Below are 24,663 nucleotides of genomic sequence, written 5' to 3'. Positions count from 1 at the left end.
GTTGTAACGTGTACCAGACCGTATCCAGGTTCTTTTTCAGCAAAATAGTATTTTATTTTCAGATCTGTAGACAAGGCCGACAAAAGATACGGCACCAGGACCCTCAGAAGGCTGGCATTGCCTGTGGGTATTTTTCTTACACAACAGTTTCATACCGTTGTATGCTGTATTTTTATGGAGTATATGTTTGCAAGCTATATCATTTGTATCCGTTAAAGGTATTTAACAAAATTTCCCATATTGCTCCAGTGTGCCTTTGCCAAAGTACTTGACTGAATACTCGTGCATTTCACGCGTTCAAAGGTTCCTATTAAAATTGTCGTCGGGCTTAATTAACATTTTCTGTTTTTCTTGTTTGCTGAAAGTATTTAACACGCTTGATTTACATTTTTTTTTAATCACAATAACTTGAACGTATTTCGCTAGTGTGTTAAGAGTTGATGATTCATAAACTGGATGCTGCTTATTGTAATGATTGTTCGTTGTTTCAACCTCATCACCATATCCGTTAATAATTAAAAGGTTCTTATTTATTGTTAAAAAATTATTTAAACTTTGAGTCGACTTATTAGTTAGGAATATTTGTAATTTTTATACACTCACACTTGCATACTTTAGCAATTTATCAAAGAATTTCATCAGAAGAAACTGCTGCATTTCGCTTATTTATCGTCAACCATTACACATAATCAATCTATCGGTACATATAGAATATCAAAAATATTACTATAACAACTGCTGCAACGATTCCATAATAACTTGTCAACTCGGATAGAGTTCTTCTTATCATACTCCCGCAGCACAATTCGAACCTCCACGATTTTCTTCTACATGCAAAAACCTTTCCGCTTACCCTATCGCCGTAACCAAGAGACCGAACCGTTCGTGGTCACAGCCCGCCGTAAACCAATGGATCTACAAACATTGGCAGACGACAAAATACAGAATCACCGCTAGGAGGCCATTTGTCGCTGCGGTGCCCTCCCCTCACAATTTTGACTGTGAAAATTGTTTGTTGTTGCAGACGAATTTGATGTCTACTTGCAGTCTTTTATTCGTCTCATACATTCAGCTGAAATTGGAATCCGCCGCCATTCTTCTCTTTACCACTTATTTATTTTTGCAGATGAGTAATCGAATCAAAAAGGCAGCTAACCTGTGAGTCTGACCTAATGATAGTGGACAGATAAAAGGCGAAGATAGCGTTGGTGTGCCCGAACCTCAACCATAGCAAACGAACGTTATTTCGTGACTCGCCATTCTAATGACTGATTAGCGGTGACTTCATACGTATAATAGCAAATATATGTGGAATTGTATCATAATAACGACAGAGTCGTAGTACAAAAATAGGGTATACTAGTTTTGTTAGTGATACTGTTGGTTGGTTGTGTTATTGCTGATGCTGCTGGGTCGAAACGAGTGTTCTTGAATGTGTAAAAATCAGTGAACCCTTGACGGAACAATGTGCGAGATATTTAGCACGCGATGACATAATAGAAACTGATTAAAGACTACTAAGAAAACGACAGATCAGGTTGAGCATCTTTCCGTACTCTTTGCTGCTGATTTACTTTAGGCGTAGATGTTCTTCTAATGCACTTAGCTGAACCCACTTAGCTGAACCCAAGTGACACCGGCTCACACAGAACTGCTTGTGTTGAGGATTCCTTGCTCAGTCCAGCTGACAAACAGAAGTCGAGCATTTTGAAATATTCGATTAAGAAGCAAGATAAGCGTTAAGGAAAACAACAATAGGAACACTTAAAAAAACAATAAGGGCAAAACCGTATACCATATGTTCAGACGGTCTTGTTATGTATGTGTGCTGAGTATTTGTAGTGTAACTCAACAGCTGTCAGTTTGTATGGCATGGCCGCCGAAGGCACAGGCTTTGAGCTGCACCAAGCGGTCTTTAAACACGATGTCCAAAAGGTGGCAGAGCTTGTACGGACGACTGATCTCTCGCTTAAGGACAAATATGGTGAGTGCTTTATTCGATGTCGGCAACATTACATACAAAATGCCAAGTTATTTGTTAATGAACAAACATTGTAATATCAACGGGTGAGTTAGATGGAAACGCAAGAGTGTCGTAAAGCTGCTCGTTATTAAACGGCACCAGTCACTACAATCACCACATGAGGACTTGTCACAAAAAGCTTATTCAGAGAACGAATACAAGTCAAAGCTTCTGTATACAGGTATGCTCGTTTGAATACTTTGAGTATGTTATGATAAATGTCAGTGTTCACTCTCATACAGTTCAGAAACTCAATGTGTTCATGTATACAGACCGACGTTAAGCCGTTACCGATAGTGGTGGGCGAGCGATACGTGCTGAGCTAGCTATCTTGTCACCACGAATAACGTTAAGGTTTATATCATAGTTGCCTCTCCTAATTTTAAAAACTATACATTTTTAAGAAAGATGTTAGCAAATGCCATGGCAAGTGCATGAGTTAGAAAATTTATATGCACATATATATTTACATACATATATAACTTTATTACCTACCTAAGTATACTGTTTAAGATGTCAATCCGCATGTTTGTTTGATTCAAAGCGACTTTGTGAAAAGACTATGGATTTGGCTAGTTTTTTGTGGCTCATTAGAGGTCCCGCCTGAGAAAATTGCGCGCGGGAGATGGAGTCGATTGAGTGAATACTTTTGCCCCAAGAGGCAAGTTTATTTTTTTCATAGAGCATAACAACAATTTGCTTGTTCGTAAACTGACCGCTTTCAAACGTGGAAAATAATTCTTAACTTACACGTCTAGAGACAACGTTGCACTACCGTTTAGAAACAGGAACGGAGCCACCAGCACTGTCCATGTTAATATATGATCAAATGTTGCCATAAAAAATGTGTAGCGGAGAAGTGTCTTCAACTTGTATTGAATGAAAAACTGTATATAAAGTATCATGAAACGAACTATTAGGTTATAGTCGCTATTTGATGTTACCTTATTTGAATGGTAAAAGTGTCTATCGAATCATATATGCCACGTCAGGTCATAAGATTGGTATCGCTATATACTAATGTGTTTCATGTATTATTTCTCTTCGTTTTTTTAGTCTGATATGATAGTGGTAAAATGATAACGCGATCTCGAATATCAAAATAACTTTTAGATGCATAATATCCACACTATAAATATTTAAACACTGTTTCCTCTATAAATAAAGGTTATTTTTAAATGTTCAGATCTAAGCGGCAGGAAAAAATAATACGTTAACCAATTTTCGAACGCACTGATCTCTGCGTTATGCTCGTGTACTTGTACGTTGTTGAGTCGGGTGAATATTCTGAATCTGAACAACCATGATACACTTCTATTTAGGTCCTATTCCCCTTAGCTCGTGTCTGGGTTGTCAGATCTGGCTCATACCCACCGTATGAAAAGCAATAGCTGCGCTTTTTCGTGTTTTAACCTTTTCTCAGCCATCTATATAACAGTAGATCTGATCTGCTCGATCCGTACGACTCTGTAATAAATGCAACTTTTATTTCTTTGTGCTAAATTTAACCACCTGCCAAGACTCATAGATAAGAATTTATTTAGAAAATATATGGTCCTGTTTATTTGGACATTTTGGATATAGTTTAAAAGCTGTCCCAGGCAGGGCACAGTTTTTGAAAAGGTAACTATGTTGAAAAGATTGAGAGCATTGTCAAAATCGAATTGAAACTTAATGATAAGTTTGGATATAATTTGTTTTACAATACGTTGGTAGAGACCTGCAGTTGACAACAACATCACGACGAGCCCTTTAGTAAGCTTGAGTGAAAATCAGGCGGTTAGTTAACGACTGGGTTATTAAACTTCAAGGGGCTTGCTTTGGCACGATAATAGTACTAGATACGGGATTAAAGCTGATACGCCTGTTTTGGAATGGTCTTCACGCTGCCCACATCCATTTGCTGAGGTTGAGGCGAACATTTGGAATAAACGTAGCGTGTGAAACGTAGCTTATACGCATCCAATTGTACCTAAGACTCCGCTTTCTTTTTTGGTAGCTCTCCTCTGAGGGGCATAATAATCCCCAATAAGTCACTGCAATAATTATACAGGGCCTAAAACTACTGGCCAATTCATAAAGCAGACCCTAACTAACACGCAAAATTTGATACGCAGTTTTGGTTGGCCAAAAGAGAGCTCCTCATATATGAAGTATGAATAATTAAGGAAGGTTCTTAAGAATATTTCTAGTGCATTAATCGATTTTTAAAGTGGATAATGCGAGCACGTTGTGTTTACAGCCACATTAATAGTGATTACCTGATATGAATGTTTCGAGTTATAGATCCGGTATTTACGCTGTTAAGCATTGCTTTAGACGGCTAGCTGCTGCCAGCACGAAATAAAGTGTATCGTATGGATTCGAGTCTGGACTACCACGTGCTCCCAAAGTTCAGTAAACAAACACGTTACCATTGGGGTAGCTACGGATACAAAAATGATCATCTGGATTAAACAGTGCTAAAAAGAAAGGATGGCCTAGGAAAAGGACATGAGTTACTTTAATATGAATCTCCGCATTGGTTTTCTTAAAAAAATAAACGATATATTGTTCAGTTAACGGTTCAACGCCCCGCATTATTTTCTAGTCAAGTTGCATAGCGAAATCAATTCCTATTCTAATACGGTATGTTACATATCTTCCTAATCTAATCCTAATAAGAGCCAACCAATGGCTGTATCTTCATATTTTGCTTTTGACAACGTTACTAAATCTACGTCTTTTTTTTATTGATTACCTTTTAACTAGGACAAAACTATGATTGCAATTTTTTCGCCATGATTACTACTTTTCTTCGCGCCGCATAAGCACCCTTTATCAACGATGAAGCAATATGACCTATTTCTTGAATACTGTCGACACGATTTTCGCCTCTCCTGTTTAGTACGTGTCCAGTACGTGTTTAGTACGCCAGTGGGGAATTACTCTTCGATTGTGCCGACGTATGCCTCAACGCCTGTGGATTTTGCGGACAAGGCCGTATGATATCTATTTCTTTCAGCTATGGCAAGGGTACTCGATAATGTATCTCGGCAGTTCCTTTCGTTTAGTCGCAATCGGTCATCTGTCTATTTATTTGCGTTACATGATTTTTTATGAATCATTTTAAATACCGTCTTGATCGCGTCAAATTTTTTTATTTTTTTGTAACCCCGCTTGTTCATTTTGAGCTGTGCTTCTCGACACCTTAGTTCAGCAAGTGCTCCCACATCAGCAATCATTAAAAGAACACATGACCTTGTGTACAAAAGACAGAGATGCAATTTAAAATCTCTGTAAATGTACACGTCTAGTACACGAAAAATGTACACGTCTAGAACTTGGCACGCCACTAGACATCATAATAGGTTCATGTATCATCTATGTATTATTAGGTTAGGTTTTAAAGTGTGAGTATCATGACAGGCTTAAATGGAAATTGTATTTGTGGTGAGTAAACACGTGTTTTACAGTTTAAATCTGATAGACCATAAACAAAAACAACACATTCTCTTATCTAAATACCCACCAGCCGGCCACCGTATACGTATGACTCGAAGATAGTTCGACAAAGTTTAATACCACGTAGCGGTCTATTTGTATAGCACAATTATTAAAAAAGCACTAGGCGCGACAATGCGTCAGTGTCGTGTACAGAGTTCGTAGAATGTAATGCAACCCCATAATTAACGTTTAGACTAGATTTGCTTTTAAAATAATAAAAAATAAGTCTAAAAAATTCGGCAATTTCGTCTAGAGCTTACTTAGGTGGCAGCCGAAACAACATTTCATTGGTGAAGTAGTACCGAGTGACCTTAAATACTTTATTTTTGTTGATCATCGTTGTTTGCGAATTGAGCTTACTTAAATTGAAATTTTGTACTAGGTAACGATACATGATTAACAAAAGTCGCACTTCTCAGTGTTCTTATTTCTAGTGCTATTTTAAATTATGTTGTGTCTGTTCATAACGATGTTTGCAATTAAGGAGGCTGCTGTTTGGCAGTACATAAAATTATGACAATTTCGAGGTCCCTCATTACCACTAGAGTAGATTACGCAGTATGCTAGTGTCGTTTAGCTTTAGTCAGTATTATAAACCTTAATAATAATTTAGGCAACATCAGTTAATTCAGTGATAGATTGCGCGTGGGTCTGCGATTCGATTCGATCTATCAACCAGTTTAGATATTTTGCATCTTCAAGAGCAACAAACGACTGTTATGTAATCCCATAGCCAAAGCTTGTTCGAAAAACCGTAGATATGTATGGTATCCATATAATAGCGGAACAATATAGCGAAATTACGAATCTTCCTAGTTGCTTATAAAATAAAAAAAGAAAACATAAGTATGCCTAATTTAAATCACACATTGTAAATTCATTTTTTTGCGAGACAACCATTTTGTGCAGCAACTTTAATACAATCACTCCAGAATACATACATATATATCTTTTTATGTGGGGTGAGGCATATATATTAGACGTACTCTTTTATTTTTTATTTTTTTAAAAGATGCCAGCGCTTTGGCAATTTCTGCACAACTTATACCTACCATTCGATTATACTTACTAATTTACCTCTTCTTTTTATTATCATACTATAGATTTACTTTGGTAAATCTATAGTATGATACGCTTGCTTACCAATTGCCTTTTTAGGATATGCAAGCCCCGTAATCGCACGAACGTAGATCAGAAAAATAAGCGAGTAAAAAGCCACAAAGTAATTGAAAGGTGGCGATGAGGTCTAGCGTTGCCATTAATAATCAGATGCATACTTTCGATTGCCATTAAAATTTGATAGGATGTTGCATTCATTGTTTTATTTTCGGCTAGTATCCCATAGTAGCAGATGCCCTTGATGTTCGTTGTAAATACAACCGTTACCTTACGTCCGAATCTACTCGACGCTGCCACCTAACTCGATATCTCTCCAGAGCGACGCCAATCCCTACCCTGGTCTCTCTCCGGGAGAACTAAAGTTCTCTTCAACTACGGCGACCGTATGCCCCAAACGGATTTTTTTGTTGGATAGGAATCCAGAAATTGTGCGTGAATTACACTACACGTATTTCCTTGGGAGAACCATTTTGAGTAGGTTTTCCCATTTTCAGCTTTTTTTTTTCAATATTGGTAAATCTGTAAGAGGTACGTGAAATGTCAATTCGGGCTAACAAAGCCTTTTAAACCACAACTGCAGGCTGTGCTGTCGTGAAAAGACTCGTTGATTGGGTAATACGTTCTTGTGTTTCGGGTCCCGGTATTTGGTTTCCTCCACACTGGTTGGCAATATTCCCATCTCGGTTCTTGAAAAGTTTGCACTACTCACGTAGTATGCTTCCCCTTGAGGCTTTCTTACCTAAGGTCTTTACCAATCTTCGATAAATTTCCGCGGCGCTGTGACCTTCGACAAACAAGAACTTAAAATCCGAGTGTTGATTTTATTAAATATTTTTACTTCTGAACTAATTTCCTTTAAAGTAAACCCAATAAGTTTCCACTCAGTGTTTTAGAAGACTGAAGTGTCAGCTTGCCAAGTTTCGTCTAATAGCGGTGCGTAATTCTAAAGTTCTTTGTCAAAAAAAAGTCTTCGTGATTTACTTGTAGCAGCCTAGTACTATGTAAGAAGTATATTACGGGGTATAATACTCCGGTACTGTAAGTTGGAAGTGCAACATTTGACGATACAACCGTTAATACCTAACCTGCTTTCCTGTGGCCAAAAATGTTAACAGGTCTGCCCTTTATCAGATGTGAGATAAAGATTCATTGTTAAGAGGATTTATACATATAAGCCCATGCTCGTATTTACCTTGCTTGTATTTTTATTTCTATTATTGATATTGTAAATATATTTTCCTATGATTTAAATGTATGGTTTAAACTGTTATTTTCTAATTGTATCATGAATGTGAAAATGAACATTATGATATTGTACATTTAAATGTAGTGTCTTCATATTGTCATTAGAGTAATTTACACCAAAGGCTGTTGGGATTAGTGGCATCGATTCTGATTTATATTTGTTCATGACGTGCTCAACTATAAATTAAATATTTAAAGAGTTTAATATATCAAATGAGTTTTTGTGAGCTTTAGGATGCATATTATATTTTCCAATAACGTTTGATGATGGAAATATCCTGTCTACACATACCCATATAATAGAGAGATAAAAAATTGTTCACTCTGGTTAATCAAAACTGTTTTTAAGGCAAGCACAAATGACCTATCTATTACTTTACTCCTTTACAAAGAAGAGTACTTTACATTAAACTAATGACGTTACCAAACATAGCTTTCCGTTAAGTTAGCTTAAGCCATGGCTTTATACCAGGTCGACCAGTTTTAACAGTTTCTAGCTTCCACTGAACTTGCGTTCTGTACATAATACTATTTACTGAAGTAGAAGAGGGTGTATGTTTTACAATTAGGGACATTGTGATCCATTTTTCCTATCAACGTATACATTTTTTTCCAAGTCGGTTTCAAGCTAAAACACACAGCTCATGAATGGCAGTCAAAATACAAAACTACATATCCATGAAGACGCAAAATGTCAATCTACCGACTACTATAGCTCACTCAACTAACCCCACAAGCTGATGTTGACAAAATCGATGAATTTCTCTCATACATTAACCTTCTATGGTTGTGAATTCGACTGCAAAAGAAATCCTCCGCAAGAGCTGAATCGTGAATTAGTCATCCAAGGCTTGGCTTCCGGCAGCTGTTTCGTCATGTCTCGTCGTTTTCGTGTGCTGTCTATGTATCTATGCAAAGAGAATAATTGCAATGAAAGAAAACGCTTTACCCTTTATATCGACAGCTACTTCTGCCTTACGCCCCAGACCTCCGCAACGAGCTGGGTCAGCTAACACCTGTTACCTGCTATTTGACTTCTTTTACGCTGAGTTCTTTGATTTACGTTTTACTTAGTTCCGACGGATAATTCAAGAGGATATAGAATCCGCCAACACAAGGTCGCAAGCTCACAGTAAAAAGAAATTGCTTTAATTAATACGTGAACTTGATTGAAATAATGGAACGATCCATACATTGTTCTTACTATGTAAACATCTATTACGATTGGATATTTGCTATTGTTGCCACTTGTGATAGCAGATACTGGATTAAGCGATCATTTGAACTAGACACCTCATATTGGTGACCTTTCACATGAGGGCGACGGTCGATTTTCTGCGTTCTATTGTTATACAGGTTCGCGTTGTAGCTCCCCGGTAGATGATGGCAAAGACCAGAAGCAGAATATTTGTTATTTTTTCTTTGTTAATATGCTTACGGCGAACTTTGGAATAGGGCTGGCTATTCAGAAGCAAACACGAAATTAATAGCATTTCACGTTCAGGGAGAAGTATCAAAGTTTTCTTTTTTGAATATTATATGAATCATGTACGATATAGCGCGAGACTTGAAACAAATGTCATAGATGACTGTGAGCTCTTCCATAAAATTTCTAAATATCATTCAACTAGACTGTATATGTCAAGTGCTTTTAATGATGTATATTTTAGGTGCGCAATTACAGCAAACATGTATTAACTGTGCAGTCAAAAATTATTATACGAATTTTTCAAATTCTCAATAAACTCTACTTAAAGATCAGGTACTATATACATTTTTTAAAAGATGGTTGCATGTATACGAGAACGTAGGTACGTATATATTTGAATTTTTTAATTATGCTTGGGTAGTAAAACATTTGTAAAGAAATATATGCTCCCGATAAGCTTTCAATAGGGGAACCTTTAGAGCGAATATTGGATAGTGGCTCGAAGAATATCTCATGCTAAGGTCTATAGATTACTGCAAATCCTTCGTTTCATAACATACGTTCAGTCATTTTGGTAGAGTGACTAAGCATAGTGTTTAACTTAGGTGAATGTAAAATATTTCAGGAAATACGCCGCTGCATCTTGCTGTGATGCTAGGATATAATGAAATCGTGAATTTACTACTAGCAAATGGAGCTACTGTACAGGTGCGTGGTCCTAACGACCTCATCAGTTAATACATTATCTATCGACTCGTTGCTCGAGCTTTCATACTGAACAGTATATAAAAAGATAAAGAAAAAAAACTAAAGAAACTCTAAGTTCTGAACTTGACCTCGTTCGTCCTATTCAATATGGCCTGGACCAATGAATTAAATCTTTGTTGAACAAGCTTCCCAAGTTCTTTTTTGTCAGATTTGCCATTTGGTTACTGTGTGTCGTAGGTTCGAAATGCTCAAGGATGGACACCTCTCCGGGAAGCAGTAAGCCGTGGAGATCGTCAGTTGATAGGCGGGCTTCTTCGAAAGTTGAAGCAGCAATCACGGGATACGATGCAAGGGCGGAGACCTGATCTATTGAACATGCTATCTGCTATAGGAGACTTTTATATGGAATTAAAATGGGATTTCCAGAGCTGGAGTACGTTTCATAGGCAGTTATTTTACTGGTTAGCGATACAAATGGAGTAAGCGCTACGTCAATCATATTTGCTTAAAACGATTTGCCATACTTTTTTGGTTGCTCGAATACGTCCTAAATATCTGACGCATAACACTACAACCACTGCTCTGTTAAACTAAATTGTTCGTCCATACCAGTTAAATATCACTTGTTCCTCTGTTTTTTGTTTCTGTATTTTCAGTTCCATTAGTATCAAGGATCCTTCCATCGGACACCTGCCGAATTCAAAAACGGGGCAACTCGATCCGGATGGACACAACTCTCATTGACTTTCAAGACATGAAATGGGAACGTGGCGATATCACTTTTCTTTTGCAAGGCAACTGCCAGCCTGGAAAAATGGTCGTTGTTTTGGATAATACGCAAAAGGTTTTTCAAATGGTGCGCTACCCGGTGAGTGGCCTTTTTAGTTAGTTGTAAATTTTTTTTTCATGGATTCATATTTACATGTCACATAGTCAATTATAATTAAGTTTACCAAGTTGGCGATATACAAATAGCAATGAACCGAGTTTCTGGGTTTAAATACATTTTTAAGGTGAATAGGTACATTTTAAATAATCGCCGATGGTTGAAAATTCGGTTTATCGATGTAACGATTTTAGAAAGCAGGCACACATATTAAGATACGCTGAGGTATTTTTTAGCATATAAAGTTCACGTAAATAACTTTACTAATACTGTGCATAATCTAGTCAAATTTAATCCCATAATAAGTGTTTTTTCTATTAAAAGGAAAGTGAGGCTGAACTGGAGGATGAAATCGATATGTTAATGAGCACAGATATTTTGTCTGCCCACTTCTCGACAAAGAATGTCACCTTTTCACGCGTGCAGACTGGGTGGCTGTTACGGGAAAGTCGTACGGAAAAGGTTCGAACGTGCTTTATTAATTAACCTTAATCGTTGCTAAACGGTGCTAAATTTCAAGCGACTTCAGCTTGGATATTTCAGACTTCTCTATTTTCTATAAATTTATTAATTTCATTTGCCTCATAAACTACTCAATTCGAATAACCGTAAAAAGTTATTAGCAAGTACAATATGACTATCGCCTTGTCTAATATACCTTACTTTAGTTGCGATTAGCTAGTGGAATATAAACCTATTAGATACACAGTATACGTAAAATAATGTGGCTAATTAAGTTAATTTTTGTCAGGTATCGCGCTTCTTAGCAGACTTTTATCACGTACACGGATTAGAGTTTGAATGGCGAAAAAGACGAGAACATCTGTCTGAACAGGATCTCATTAACCAGAAGGCCATGGTGGATAGTATCAAAGGTACTATAACGGAAAAACACTAAAAATAAAATACTTTTTACCTCAAAAATAATACTTATTTATATAGCATTTCGATTTTCATTAAGTCGAGTCAATAAGTGAATTTCAACCGTAGCATAATACGCAAGCCGCATTTGTTGGATTTCTATACGAAGAAGAAACTATTTTTCGACAGGATATACTGAACAAGGCCGAACAGTATTTGATTCAAATTTGCAAATATTATTGTACCACAAAAACAGGTCTTATCGTTCAAGCTAATTAAAACGACATCGCGCTGATTATTGCAAACGCCCCCAGTTGGCTTGGCGCTTTTTTTGGAAAACCTTTCTCCAAGATTGCATTTTTCATTACTCACGTTCAGGTGGCAAAACGTCAGCGCTTGCCGAAATCGAACATCCAACTCGTCGTGAATCGCTGCCACCTCCACCGCCTTGTACGCTGACATGGGATGATTATATAAACAATAATAATAACGAAGACGCTCCCATACTTGGCAGGACGCCTGTATGCAAGTACACACGAAAAAGTTTTAAGGCCGTCGTTGCCATGAGCAACGACTTCCCTATGTCGGTTGAGCATTTGCTCAACATCCTTGAGTTTATAACGCCGTTTAAGGTAAGTGAAGAATTTTCGTTCTTTACGCTCGTCACAGATATTCATCGAAATTGTAATTGCAATTGTATCGAATGTAACTTACCAATGATTATTGATTATTTTATTAAATATCCTAGTCTCCTGGCAAAAATTAACCTAGCTAAGTTGGTGCGACGTTTAATTGCGTTATTTGATTATCATAGAATATAGTAGAGACCTCCGTATCTATTCATGAAAACTTTACGATTTGAATCGACTTGGAATCTGAGTTGAAGGCTTTCGAAGTAATAATTGAACTGCCTGTGTTTGGCTTTTTGTCTCCTAGCACTTCAATAAACTTCGAGAGTTTGTTGAAATGAAGCTTCCATCGGGATTCCCCGTCAAGATTGAGTTGCCGATTCTGCCCACAGTCACAGCGCGGGTGACCTTCCAGGAGTTCGAGTTCCGTGACAATCTTCATCCGCAGTTGTTTCACATTCCACAGGGTTACCGAGAAGACAAAGGTCGTTTTCCAGGCCTTTAACATTTGACACAGAAACAATTTGAGTGAATAAACATATGAACGCACAGGCAAATGAAAACAAAAAATAGAACGAAAAGTGACTGAATAGTGAGTGGAATTGCATAACTTAGGGTTGACACTTGAAAGCCCTGACCGTAAAGATCCAGAATAATCTCTAAGCCAATAATATTGGCCGTCGGATTAAGGCAGCCCAGCGAAATGGTCAGTCTACCGCAGCAATAAGTGGTCGTCGAACTCTAAGTTCAAGTTTGAGAATCGAGCTTAAAGCTCGTATTGACGTTGTGAATAACTAAATCCATAGCTTTAGATGCAAGATTTGAGAAACTGGCCGGCAAAATCGGTCACTGTTATTTTCACTCCGTAGGTATCTGAAAGACTCATTCTTCGCATGGTCATGCGTTCATCAGTTATTGTCCATCGTTCGAAAATATGTGAAGCAACATTCGTTCAATTAGGTGCCATTGCACTGGCCACGTGGGTATATAGGGTAATGCATCAGACAGTACGCAGTAATTGATTTCGCTTACTTCCAGTTGCATTATTTCGATTGTAGTTGCGGTGTTCAAAGAAAGACAAATTTTCAAATAATCAAGGACGAATTTCCAGTCAATTTAAACTTGAATGTAGATTTGTCCTGAACTTCTACTAGAACGTGCTTAACGGTACGATTATGCTGAATATATTTCATAAGCTGTAAGCAAACTTTGTCAGTTTTCCGTATTAACAGAAAAAATTGCTTGACAAATATTGCTTTTTAAATCAAGTTTAGATTAGCACGAAGTTACGAAACGAGCCAATTGACGACGCCCTAAATGGAAGTTCTGCTACAAATAATGTTGTACAGTATAGCACTGGGTTTGCGTGCATGTCAAGAGGTCATGCACCAACTAGTCAGTTTGTTATCATATTGCTACTAGGGAGTTTCTTTTTTAATATTGAAGTATTTATTTATACGATCCCTTACCTTGTTTTTGAGCCATCCCGTACACCAGAATACGGACTATTTACAGGAAGATATATTTCTATCATTCTCAACGGCATACATATCATTCATTCCTCAGAGTACCTGATAGCTATAATAGACCACAAATATAGCCCTTTTTTTGTCGGTGTCCCTCATAATCGTATCTGATATGAAAATAATTAATAATAACATCAATCTGAGGCGGTTTTACTAATTAGATACACTATATATTGAGGATAATAATAAAAATCATCATAATAAAATTGGGGAAATAATAATGGTGATAATTATTAATAATAATGACGACCCTATAGAATGTCAGAAAGACCGTTTTGACAATTTCAATAAGGGTTATTACTTATGCATTATATCTGTCCAGTTTCTTTTAGTCCTATGCCCAGCGAATATACACTGAGCTATTTAGAAGTATGATGCTCGGAAGGCTACGGTGTTAACCGGAAGTGGTATAGCTCAGTGTCCTTTATTAGCTGGACTCTGTATACTGTTGGAACATGAAGTAACTCGGCGCCTTATTTTTACGGGTTTTTTTTTAAACGTAGAAATAATAAGGAGCAACATAAAAAAATAATTTAACATTCAGTGATCAGGCTTGTTTCTTTTTTTTAATACTTAATAAAAAGCGACTCTATTTAGCATTCGGTTGCTGTGTGTATCCTCATTGCATTTCAGCACCTTGTTATTTTGGTAAAGATCGTAGTTGCTATGACGTAAGGATGTCTTAGTGCACTAGCATCAAGGATAGAAGCAAGCTTATTTTTATAGTGAGTGCAAAAGGACAATTTTCGTTAATGTTTACACTTGTAACATCCTAGTGTTTTGTTGAAATGTATGTAGATATGTGCATGTATTGCTCCTGGCAACTGAAAGTCAAAAGCCATTCTATACTAAAGCGCTGTTTCTCTGAAGATCTAGTTGACAAGGATTATGATAAGAGTAAAATTATAATGTGAAGTTCTAACACTATAATTATTTCGAGTCGCCGCATTTGCGAGACAGAATATGTCCCCGTACAGAATGAGATACTGATAAGCAAACGTTAATCGTTAGTGAAACAAAGAAGAGACTTTATACTACAAGACGCACTGTCCGACCCTTAAAGTTATATGTGGACCAAACCGGTCTAGTTAGCATGTACGCAATGGAGTTTTTCTATTTAACATTTTGTGTTTAACGTTTCAACATTTTGTTCGTTAGCTAACCGTCAGTGAGTATATAAATTCGAATATATTCAATGTCACGGTCGCTTCTAAAACTGCGCGAGACGGGAGAACAGTATAGTAAGCAGGTAAATTACGAGAGAAGCCCCCTTTCGCAGTTAATAATAAGTATGTCATACTTGCTACTTAACGTTATAGAACATCAAGGACATGTCACCCGATTCACTAAACTAGAGCGCCTCCCCCCTTTTCCACCCCCGCATTTTATCACCTAACGACAGCAGCATACCGGGTTGTAGCATGGGCGCATCTTCTATAGATAGCAGATGTGTTGTGACACAACAAGACAATAACGAATAAAGTCGTGAAGGCAAAATGAAATCAAATTGATACTACAAGAATGACCGATACAATCTGCTACCACCCGTTTTAATTTTACATTATAATTTTATATTCTTTGCATGGTGCACTTAAGTGACTAAAGAAAACGAACAAGGGGACAAAGGGGAACCTAATTATAATGTGCGATATGTTGAGCTGCTCGATAAACGCTTTGACACATAATCGAATGTTTTCCCCTTCATACTTGAGCAGTGTGACTGTAGTGAAAAAATCTGGCGCTTAAATGATCCTAAAGTTTTTAGGGTGACAAATTTATTCTATCGAATTCATTATACGTTAAGCTTAACAACGTAAATAAAGTTGAAGATTAAAGTTGAGATAATTTTTCCGATATTCTCATTTCGACATATTGTCGTTTCTTACTACCGGATTGCTAAGGAACAAGTTTAGATATTTGTCAAATCAGCCCCTATTCATTTAGTGGGCACCTAACACCTTTATCGTAGGCAAAATCACTTGTACTATACGCCCTTTTTAGTCTAATCAATTGAAAATACACAACAGGTGCACGCATTTCCGACGAGTTCATATTATTAAATAATTTAATTAGATATTTCATCCAAGAGTTTGTTTTATGGCCAAGCTTGGTGCAGGCAACAAGGTAAACGGCGGCTCTATTTTAATGTTAGGTGCTTCAGTTTTAGCGAAAATCATAGCTATGGTTGTAAATAGTAGATGGAAAAAAAAATTCAAAAATGTACATCAAAAAACTAAGAATGTATGAGTTTAGACAACAAGTCACAGGTTAAATTGTTGAGTCTATTTAATCAGTCGTTTAAAAATGTCTTGCTTTTAGAATTAAAATTTTCCATCGTTGAAGTCAATCTTTGGCTTTCTTATTTGATCAGGAGAACTTTTCAGCGGAGATAAAAGTGGGCTTTAGTTATATATATATAGTCTCCCTAAGCCAGGCCGAATGTTTGTGTAAAGGGCTGATGTTCGAACGCCCGTTATCTATAATTACTTTATTCTCAGATAGGATCGCAGCGAGAAGGTTGAGCACACTCATCGGGACACCATTTCGGCTAGAGTAAGCATGACTTTGTCCCCGAGTACCGAGTCGAAGCTTGTCTTGGTGTCGAAGAAAACCGCGGAAATAGCGGATTACGCGGCGTGGCCAATGTCCTCCTGGCATGAATTATCAGAATCCTGTTGCCATACCCGCAGAACCTTTTCTCCCGAACCCATATTGCTCCAATGGGATGACGTAAACGATTCTTAAGTAGCTGTCCAGTCTCTTAGCAGGCCGGGAAGTAGCTTGTAACAAACTCTATATATCTCTGTCTACCACCATGAAGATGGCGCGGTAGGATCATCTTTTACTTAAAGAGTCACTAACAGAGTAACGCTTCTCCACTAGGCTGGAAATGTACCAGTATATAACCATTTATTACAACATACGACGAGAACGACGGTGCATTTGAAACACTTATTACAGATGTTATCTGGACCGGTGGCTTTCTTATTTTATAAGCTCCTAAAATTCTCCATTAGATCCCACACTGTGAAATATTGTTGAGAGACATCGCCTTGTATCGCGTGGATTCTTTTTTCCTAGACTGCGGCGAAAACCGACGCGGTATTGTATTCCTTGGAGTGATTCATGAGGAATGTGGAGCTAACCCGGTCATGGCGCGTTAACCACTTGTATGGTTGCTGTTCCACATCGACCATCAAACGTTTCCCCAGTCATTCAAGGTATTGTTGCCTTTGTCATGCATTACGTGTATCTCGGCCATAAGTCTAAAGTCCCAACTATAGATGAACCATGGCTTATGCCTCCTGGCAGAACGGAAAGGCTGTGCTGTAGTAAGTGCACAGGTTTTGGCAATTACCAGTTCAGGGACAGGAAGAAATTCGTTAGTGCGTTCTAGGAGCTTGTTTACATCTAGGGGTTGTAACGACTTCGACAGTCCGCGCAGGCACAACTTAGACAATGCGGTATATCGTTATTGGTACGTGAGCGCAAATGTTTACGTTCTCTAACAATGGCTTTCTCTGTATGATTTTACCCTATTATCGATGACTAACTTCCTACCTGTCCTTAAAGGGTCGGTGTCGAGATGGGATTTACTACTCAGCAAGCAAAGCCCGCGAACGGGTCTAGAAGTGCCATAATGCGGTTCGAGATCGGCTGGTAGAGGTGTATGTTGAAACCGCCAACAATGATCAGAGGCAGCGCTTCTAGTTTATTGACAAGTTTTTCCACAGGTACGCAGGTTGACCGGCCGAACAGCAACTGCTACGAGACTTAGTCACTGGCCACGCAAGGCAATGGGTAGTTGCCCATTCTCTGTTAGCACGAGGAAATTTAGGTCTTTCGGGGAAGGAGCGGTAGAGTTGCAGCCGGCTTATAGTTTCACTGTGTAATAGTGTTTCTTCGAACTCGGGCTCCACTGCAAGCTTTGGGATAGACCTCGAAAATGGTTGCGGTGATCCGCCGTGTCGCGAACAGGGTCGGCTCCCCAGTCGTCAATGCTGCCAGAATCTGTTTCACGAAGTCCTTGACCTTTGAAGGTGGGATGGCTAAGCGACGCGCGTATATAGATAGGATGAGCGTTCTTCTTATGAGTTTTTAGGACTGTATGTAAAAAATAACAGCTATTTTAACGAACCTTTTTGATATATACTAAAACTGTCCTTTCTGATGTACTATCTAACATAACGATTACATCTTCAATTCAGACCGTAGATTACTCATTAGCGGTTCCCAATATGTTTTCTTATTAATTCGCAAATAGCTTTATAATAGTAACAACGATAGGTATAAATTTGGTAGTACCGCTTAAGTAGGCTACATGGAAGAAAGTAAGCGGAACTAAATTTTTTTGTTATTAGTATACCAAAAGTACCTCAGAATGCAAGAAATAATGTTAAAAATAAATGTTAATAAATATAATGAAAAGTTCAAAAGGGCGAAAAGGTCCTAGAACGAGCTACAATCGAAGCTTATACGGACAGCCCAATTAAAAGTTGGTACTCTGCTCTCTACCATTAATGACCATTAATCCTAAGGTAAAAAATCCAGATGTGTTAAAAGTAACATTTCGGTTTATTTTGATTAATTTCTGGGATTTTTAAACCTCAACTATATTGACAATCTTTCGGTCTGCCTCCTGATAATCCTTCCCGGATTTTTCAGAACCCGCGCGAAAATTGGCACCAGCGTTTTTTATTGGTAGTGTTCAGCGGTGTTTATTAGTAGTACCAGACTTTAAACTCGAAAGTTTGCAAACTTCATGCCGGGGGTCAACCAGGAAAGATAATATGTTCTTATTTGCTATTATAAGTGCACATCTCCGGAAATTCACCATTCGTCATGTTACGAATATGCCAGAAGGATCGGACGTATCGACTCAAAGTCATTGTTTTGAATCTGCCTCTGTAGAGTAGCCGTGAAGTTAAGATTTACGCAATTAATTTTATCTCTTTCTTGCTATGCGTTGTATTATTTTGTAAAAGTGCGTGCAACGCTAGTTGAGAAGCCAATAAAGATGTTCCATTCTCTTAGATTAGGTCGTTCTTGCGGGGCGAGTTTGTGGCTTGCTAAAACTTGTGCTTTATAACAGAGGCTGATAGAATAACGGCTATTTCTTTTGCTATACTATTTGCCATGTATCCGAAGAAACAGTCATCAATGAATTGATCATAAAGTATAGCTTATAATCACGACCATGTTTAATATGTTTATTTTTTTTTAGGAAATGTTATGTTATCAATGTTTCGGAAATGTCCAGCTAGCTGCAAAGACGGAAAGCCGCCAGTGAAATGCATGGAACGACCGGCGAAGAGAACGTAGTACAGAGTGCTAAATGATTATACTTTGAACAAGTTATCGACAAAAAACACGCGTCTCTGAATAGGCCATGATGCTTTAGTGTAATATAAATTTATAGGCAATCCACATGCCACATGTTTCCCAGTCTCGGTGATTTACCTTTTACGACGCAAACTCAAGATAGGGCCCCGCAAACGCGCCAGAACGATTTTCAGACATACTGACAACTTGCAAGTAATATGGGTATGTATTGTTTTTTGTATTAGTTTGTCCAGAGAGGTATTGGTCTATCCTTCTCCAAGCCTAAAATTTGGGATTTTGGAGGTCTGCAGATAACCATGTTTGTCAAGCTGGTGAAAGATGGTACTTAATTGATTACGGCTGTCAACTATCACTTACCGTTATATTAATGTAAGTTCCACCTAGCGCCTTTCTGACTCAACACACAATCAAATCTTGTTTTTCAAAAAACAAAAGCAAACTTTGAAAGAAGTAGAAACGAAGCTAACATTAGAAAAAACACCAGGCGGAAAGCTATAAGGAACACTTTTCAATAATTTCTTTTTTAGTTTATAATAAAATATGTGCCTATTTTGCCTCGAATTTTTTTCAGTCGAATTTATTTCTTTTACATAGTATGCCTAACTTTTCCAATTTACTTTCAATTGGCTTTCATTGAAAACATGTTTAATGAGTTTGGACTTGGTATGCTCTTAACCCATCTATTCACATGCGCCACCCAATCGCCTTCACTATGACAGCCTACTCCAGCCAGCAATACGGGAAAATTTTAAATGTCTGTTTGGCATTTCTTGAATATGTTGAAATATAGCAATAGTCTGATCAACAATAGGGTTATCGATGCCATCTAGGTAGGACATCTGTGTTTTGTTTCATGCTGATGATCCTATTTCGGAATATCACTAAGTTAACACTTTAGTCGACTTTCCAGTACAAGTAGTACCTTATAACTTAGCGAAACAGGTAACGCACATTGTAGCCTTAATATTAGTGCTAGTAAAGTTTATTCTTCCTTCAAATGCGCCCCATACATATAGCTATAAATTTTTTGCGCTCCCACCCGTCACTAATGGTTACAGGACGAAAATTAAAGGAAATATTTTTTGGAGCGTGCCAAAAGTATTGGTCGAGCCATAAACGTGTCAACTGTAACATTCATTTAGCATGATATAATGCAATTCATTGCATTCGCAGACATGCTGCACGCATGCGAGCTTATATATAGCCCAGCTAGTTATCCTACCTGTGTTCTTACTCAGTATCATACGCAAAGTAGGTCGCAGTGATAAAACAAACTGACGGGAGCTCAAGAAGTCTCTTGAAAGGTGTATTAAAAAAGTAAATCACTGTGCCTATTGTAGAACAAACGTCTTTGGCAAACATGTTTGATCGTTTAGCAATTCAGGGCAATAAAAACCCCGACAAATGAGCTAGTCCTTTTAAGCCATGACAATAATGCAGGTCAAAAAAGGCTTGTATTAAAAATGGAAAAGTAAATGCTTTCAGGCTTATAGAATTGTTTACCTAAAAGTAGGAACAAGTCTCACAAGAATGGCTTGAAACGTTTTTATTTAAACATGCTTCCACGATCATATTTAGCTTGTGCAAAATTTTGGGTAAATAAAACAGCGTGGAGTATCAAAGGAAATTGATAGGAATCGTAATTGCATAAGGACAAACTCTTTTCAGGGCTCTCTAGGATCGTGCAACCCTTTTCCAAAGATTATGAGGTTTGTCATCATCGTATGTATGACGCTGAGTGCAGAAATGGTATGATACTAGCCAGTGGTATACGAATAGATCACATCTTTCATAAGTTTAAGCTAATGACTAGGCAGTGTTATCTCATCCCGACCACTGTTCGTGCAAAAAAAAATACTTAAAACAACGATACGACTGATAAAATTATATAAAACAGAGTTCTATGATAGCTTAGATAAAAATTCAGCAGCCGACCTAATGAACAGGCAGTCAAAGAAGGAAGTCATGTTTTCATTTAGAAAAGCTCATAATTCAAAAGGGCTAGCCGAATTAGGCAGACGTTGGAGGATTGAAATGTTACTCAAAAGAATAGTTAAAAGAAGCTAATTAGATACAGGTAGCATAGAACGCCAAACATGTTAAGAAAGCTAATCAGATTCGCTCACGAAGCTTACTTAGAAAAACTATTTGAAAGCTGTGGTCGAAACAACCCCGGAAAAAAGTTCTACTTCCACGTGCACTAAAACGATAAGTGGTTGATTACTACAATCCGGACGCACTAGCAAACATAAGCAATATTGTCGAACAGTAAAAATCAACCCTGTCAAGATGTTCTTTGCTAATGTTGGCAAAAATATATTGGAAAGTAACGGCTATTCCAACCGACCTAATCCTAATGATCAACTAATCTTCTAGTATAGTGTGAATCGAAATAGGTTGACAAGCAAACTGATCCTTGCTGGCCTCCACGAAGCCGCAGTTTAATAAAAGCTCTCCTATACAAAAAAAAACAGCTAAAGATTTAGATAAATAAGGGTTCGTACTAAGTCTGATTCTGTTTATTCGCTATATCAATGGCATATACAATGTCTCTATTGGGTAAAACGTCATTAGACAGATGGAGCTTGGCTTAGCGAAGCATTAGATACGACCAGCTACTGACTCAAAATAAAGAGATTTACGCTGAACATAGGGAAAACTGAGGTATGAGAAATCCACCCAAAGAAAGAATCGACAAATCGTCACAGGGCTAAATGTCACGGATATATCAATCCAATAGCACCTGATAATATGGAACAGAAAAATAACTCAAAGACGATGACGGCCACTTAGATCCCAGGATATTCTTCTATTCGCTTAACCCTTCTATTCGATAACACATCCAATGAACCCAACTTGCCTGCACTTTGTAAGACAAACAGCTATATACAGTTGGGACTAGTATCTCTGAACAACTTGAAATGGCACATGTATCGAAAACCTTGTATAAAATGAGTAACATAACTAACATATATTTATGTTTCAACTCCGCTCTGACAATTAAGAGCGCATTATTTTTTTTATGAAACAAGAACATTTACGCCTATACTAGCGTTTCAAAGAAAAACGTTCACAAAGCGTTTTGGCCCAGGATACCTAAGAACCACCAACATATGAATTAAACAATGTATTTCCCGTCTTTAGTATACGCACATACTCAGTGACAATTTAAGCAGTGAAAAACGTCTTGGAAATTCGCCAAAAGCCTACAAAACAACAAATTCAATCAAACGAGTTTCAGCCATTTATTAACAAAAGTAAGAATCAGTGAACCAAAGTGTAAGATTGTAAATATAGAAAAAAAAAAAGGTTCACCCATAACTGCTCAACATACTTGGGAATACAGTAACTTCAAAACAAAGAAAAAAAATATTACTGCAGTATAAACTCCGAAGATACTGCAAACAACCAATTATAGTTAGTAATATTTTTTGAAAGAGAAAAATATTGTACATAATAATTTGACCGTGTATCCACCTAAATTCGGGGGTTCTTATACTTGTATATTCATATATACAAGTACATACATATACATATATATATATACGAAAGGAAATATGTGATTCACTCTATTCACACAAAATAAATTGCCTTCTCAAATAGCAGCTTATTGATATGTTCACATAAACATGTTTAAATAGAGAAATAACTACCATATATACTTAAAGATATATATTGTTGTATTAACAACGTTCTTTAGCATGAAAAAAAGCTATATATATATAAGCACGATGTAGGTAGGTATATTAAAAAAAAAAAAGTGACAGAGTTTTTTTTTGACGAAGACTCAATATAAAACAGTGCGGGCTCGTTAAAAATCTGAGAGTTAGATTTGCTCAAGCGTGTTAGTACAGGTAATGAGATTTGGCTGTATGGGTTTGCTGTGGAAAATGTCGTCTGAGTATAATTTTAAAAAGCCAGACTGCAAGATACTGGTTAAAAACTAAGCTTCTAAAGTAATGCTGTCTGCGAAAAGCTAGCAGTTTTTTTTACTACGATAATGCTCGGCTTACACGTCGTTTCTAGAGAACAACTTGATGCCTGTGTTACTTGAACCCTCGTATTTATTAGATTTACCCTTTCACCTGTGACTTTTTCCTCCTGTCAAAGTTCAGGGAACATATGAATCTATAATCGAAGTAATCAAAAGGATAGATAAATGCAGAAGCACATGATTGACTTTGAAAACTCTCTGAAACACTGCGAAAAACGGTGAAGCACGTTCATTCAATCCGGCGACATCACTTTGAAGCGAAGCTGAGATTTTAATGACTGAGATGCGTATAGCTTACATTTTTTATACATTTGTGTAGAGTTTCCATTTAAATGAAGTTACCGAAGAGTCCGCAGAATCTCTCAATGAAACAAAGCATTATAGGCATTTGATTGAAGGCGTCTGAAAATGAAGTGGCGCAAAGAGTCATCTTCGAATAAATCAGAAGAACACTGGCTAATTTGTGGCCTTTCGACGAAAGAATATCTTCTGAGCCTCAACAGCTAACCTTTTTCAAACTCTTCACTTCGTATTTTTATTCCTTGTTAGGCCTTATATATTTGGGATTTTTCGGACCATTATCAACCAGAAATTTGAATACGCGGATCTTTTCGTAACTCGCATGTTTAACCGGAGCCTCAACACATTTACACGTGACGATATTGCTTTACTTACAATTACCATTGAAAAGTTCCTCGTCACTTTGAAAAATATTTTTTAACACTTGTGAGCACCTTAAAGCTCTGATCGAAGTTGTGATCGAACCTAATAGCAGTGGTAATCGACCCGAGCATGAGAATGTGTTTTTCAACATTTTTTTCGCTCACAAGTTTCGTTTCTGTATATGTTTCATCTTAAAAAACGACGTTAAATTTGTTTCAGCTGAGTAGGAAACGCTTCTGAATAACCATCATTACAAAATCATATTCGCCATCTGTATTTTATAGTGAACCATTTGGTATATTCACTTAAAATATTTTTTGCCAATTGGTCGTAGGAAAATAGCAGGATCGTCTAATCCGGGCGGAAAGTTGACGACCTTGTGTTTTCAACATCCATTTTTGATGGATATTTTTGATTGCAAAAACGTAAATATAACCGATTCATAGTGCCACTATGCCAGACCTGCAGACGGACAAATTAACGGCTAATGATTTGAACAGATTTGGCTTCAGAGTTAAAAGGCTCCTATTATTATTATTATTATTGGAAATGTTTTAGCCTAATGCGATTACCCTTCTTTTTTCCGGCAAAAAAAAACCCGGTTTTTGATGTAGAAAACGTGCGAAGTAAAAGTTGTTTGAAAGTAACTTCGCGTTTCCCTACTTGTAGAGATACAGGCGTCGATGAGGGTTTATTGCCCTACGAAAGCTGCCTTCCTTTATGAAATTTCATATTTAAGGAGTAACAGAAA

At 37.4% G+C, this 24,663-nt stretch overlaps 1 protein-coding gene across 4 annotated transcripts; it reads left to right on the top strand.

Moving 5' to 3' along the window:
- The first annotated feature begins 1,026 nt into the window (after positions 1–1,026).
- Positions 1,027–15,757, top strand: LOC111264426 (ankyrin repeat domain-containing protein 13C-B). 4 transcript variants are annotated; one of them, XM_022840331.2, is made up of 9 exons: positions 1,027–1,158; positions 1,843–1,984; positions 9,928–10,010; positions 10,248–10,443; positions 10,667–10,878; positions 11,221–11,358; positions 11,648–11,771; positions 12,136–12,389; positions 12,694–15,757. In XM_022840331.2, the coding sequence occupies exons 2-9, from the start codon at positions 1,873–1,875 to the stop codon at positions 12,889–12,891; spliced, it is 1,317 nt and encodes a 438-aa protein (XP_022696066.1). In that variant the 5' UTR covers positions 1,027–1,158; positions 1,843–1,872; the 3' UTR covers positions 12,892–15,757. The 4 variants fall into 4 exon arrangements, with proteins under 4 accessions (XP_022696066.1, XP_022696065.1, XP_022696063.1 ...); XM_022840330.2 differs by having other exon boundaries at positions 1,037–1,537; positions 1,856–1,984; XM_022840328.2 differs by having other exon boundaries at positions 1,037–1,537.
- Positions 15,758–24,663: the final 8,906 nt, after the last annotated feature.

This window comes from Varroa jacobsoni, unplaced genomic scaffold (genome assembly GCF_002532875.2).
Source record: "Varroa jacobsoni isolate VJ856 unplaced genomic scaffold, vjacob_1.0 scaffold_858, whole genome shotgun sequence".
NCBI classification, from domain to species: Eukaryota; Metazoa; Arthropoda; class Arachnida; order Mesostigmata; family Varroidae; genus Varroa; species Varroa jacobsoni.
This window is presented reverse-complemented; position numbering and strand designations above follow the sequence as displayed.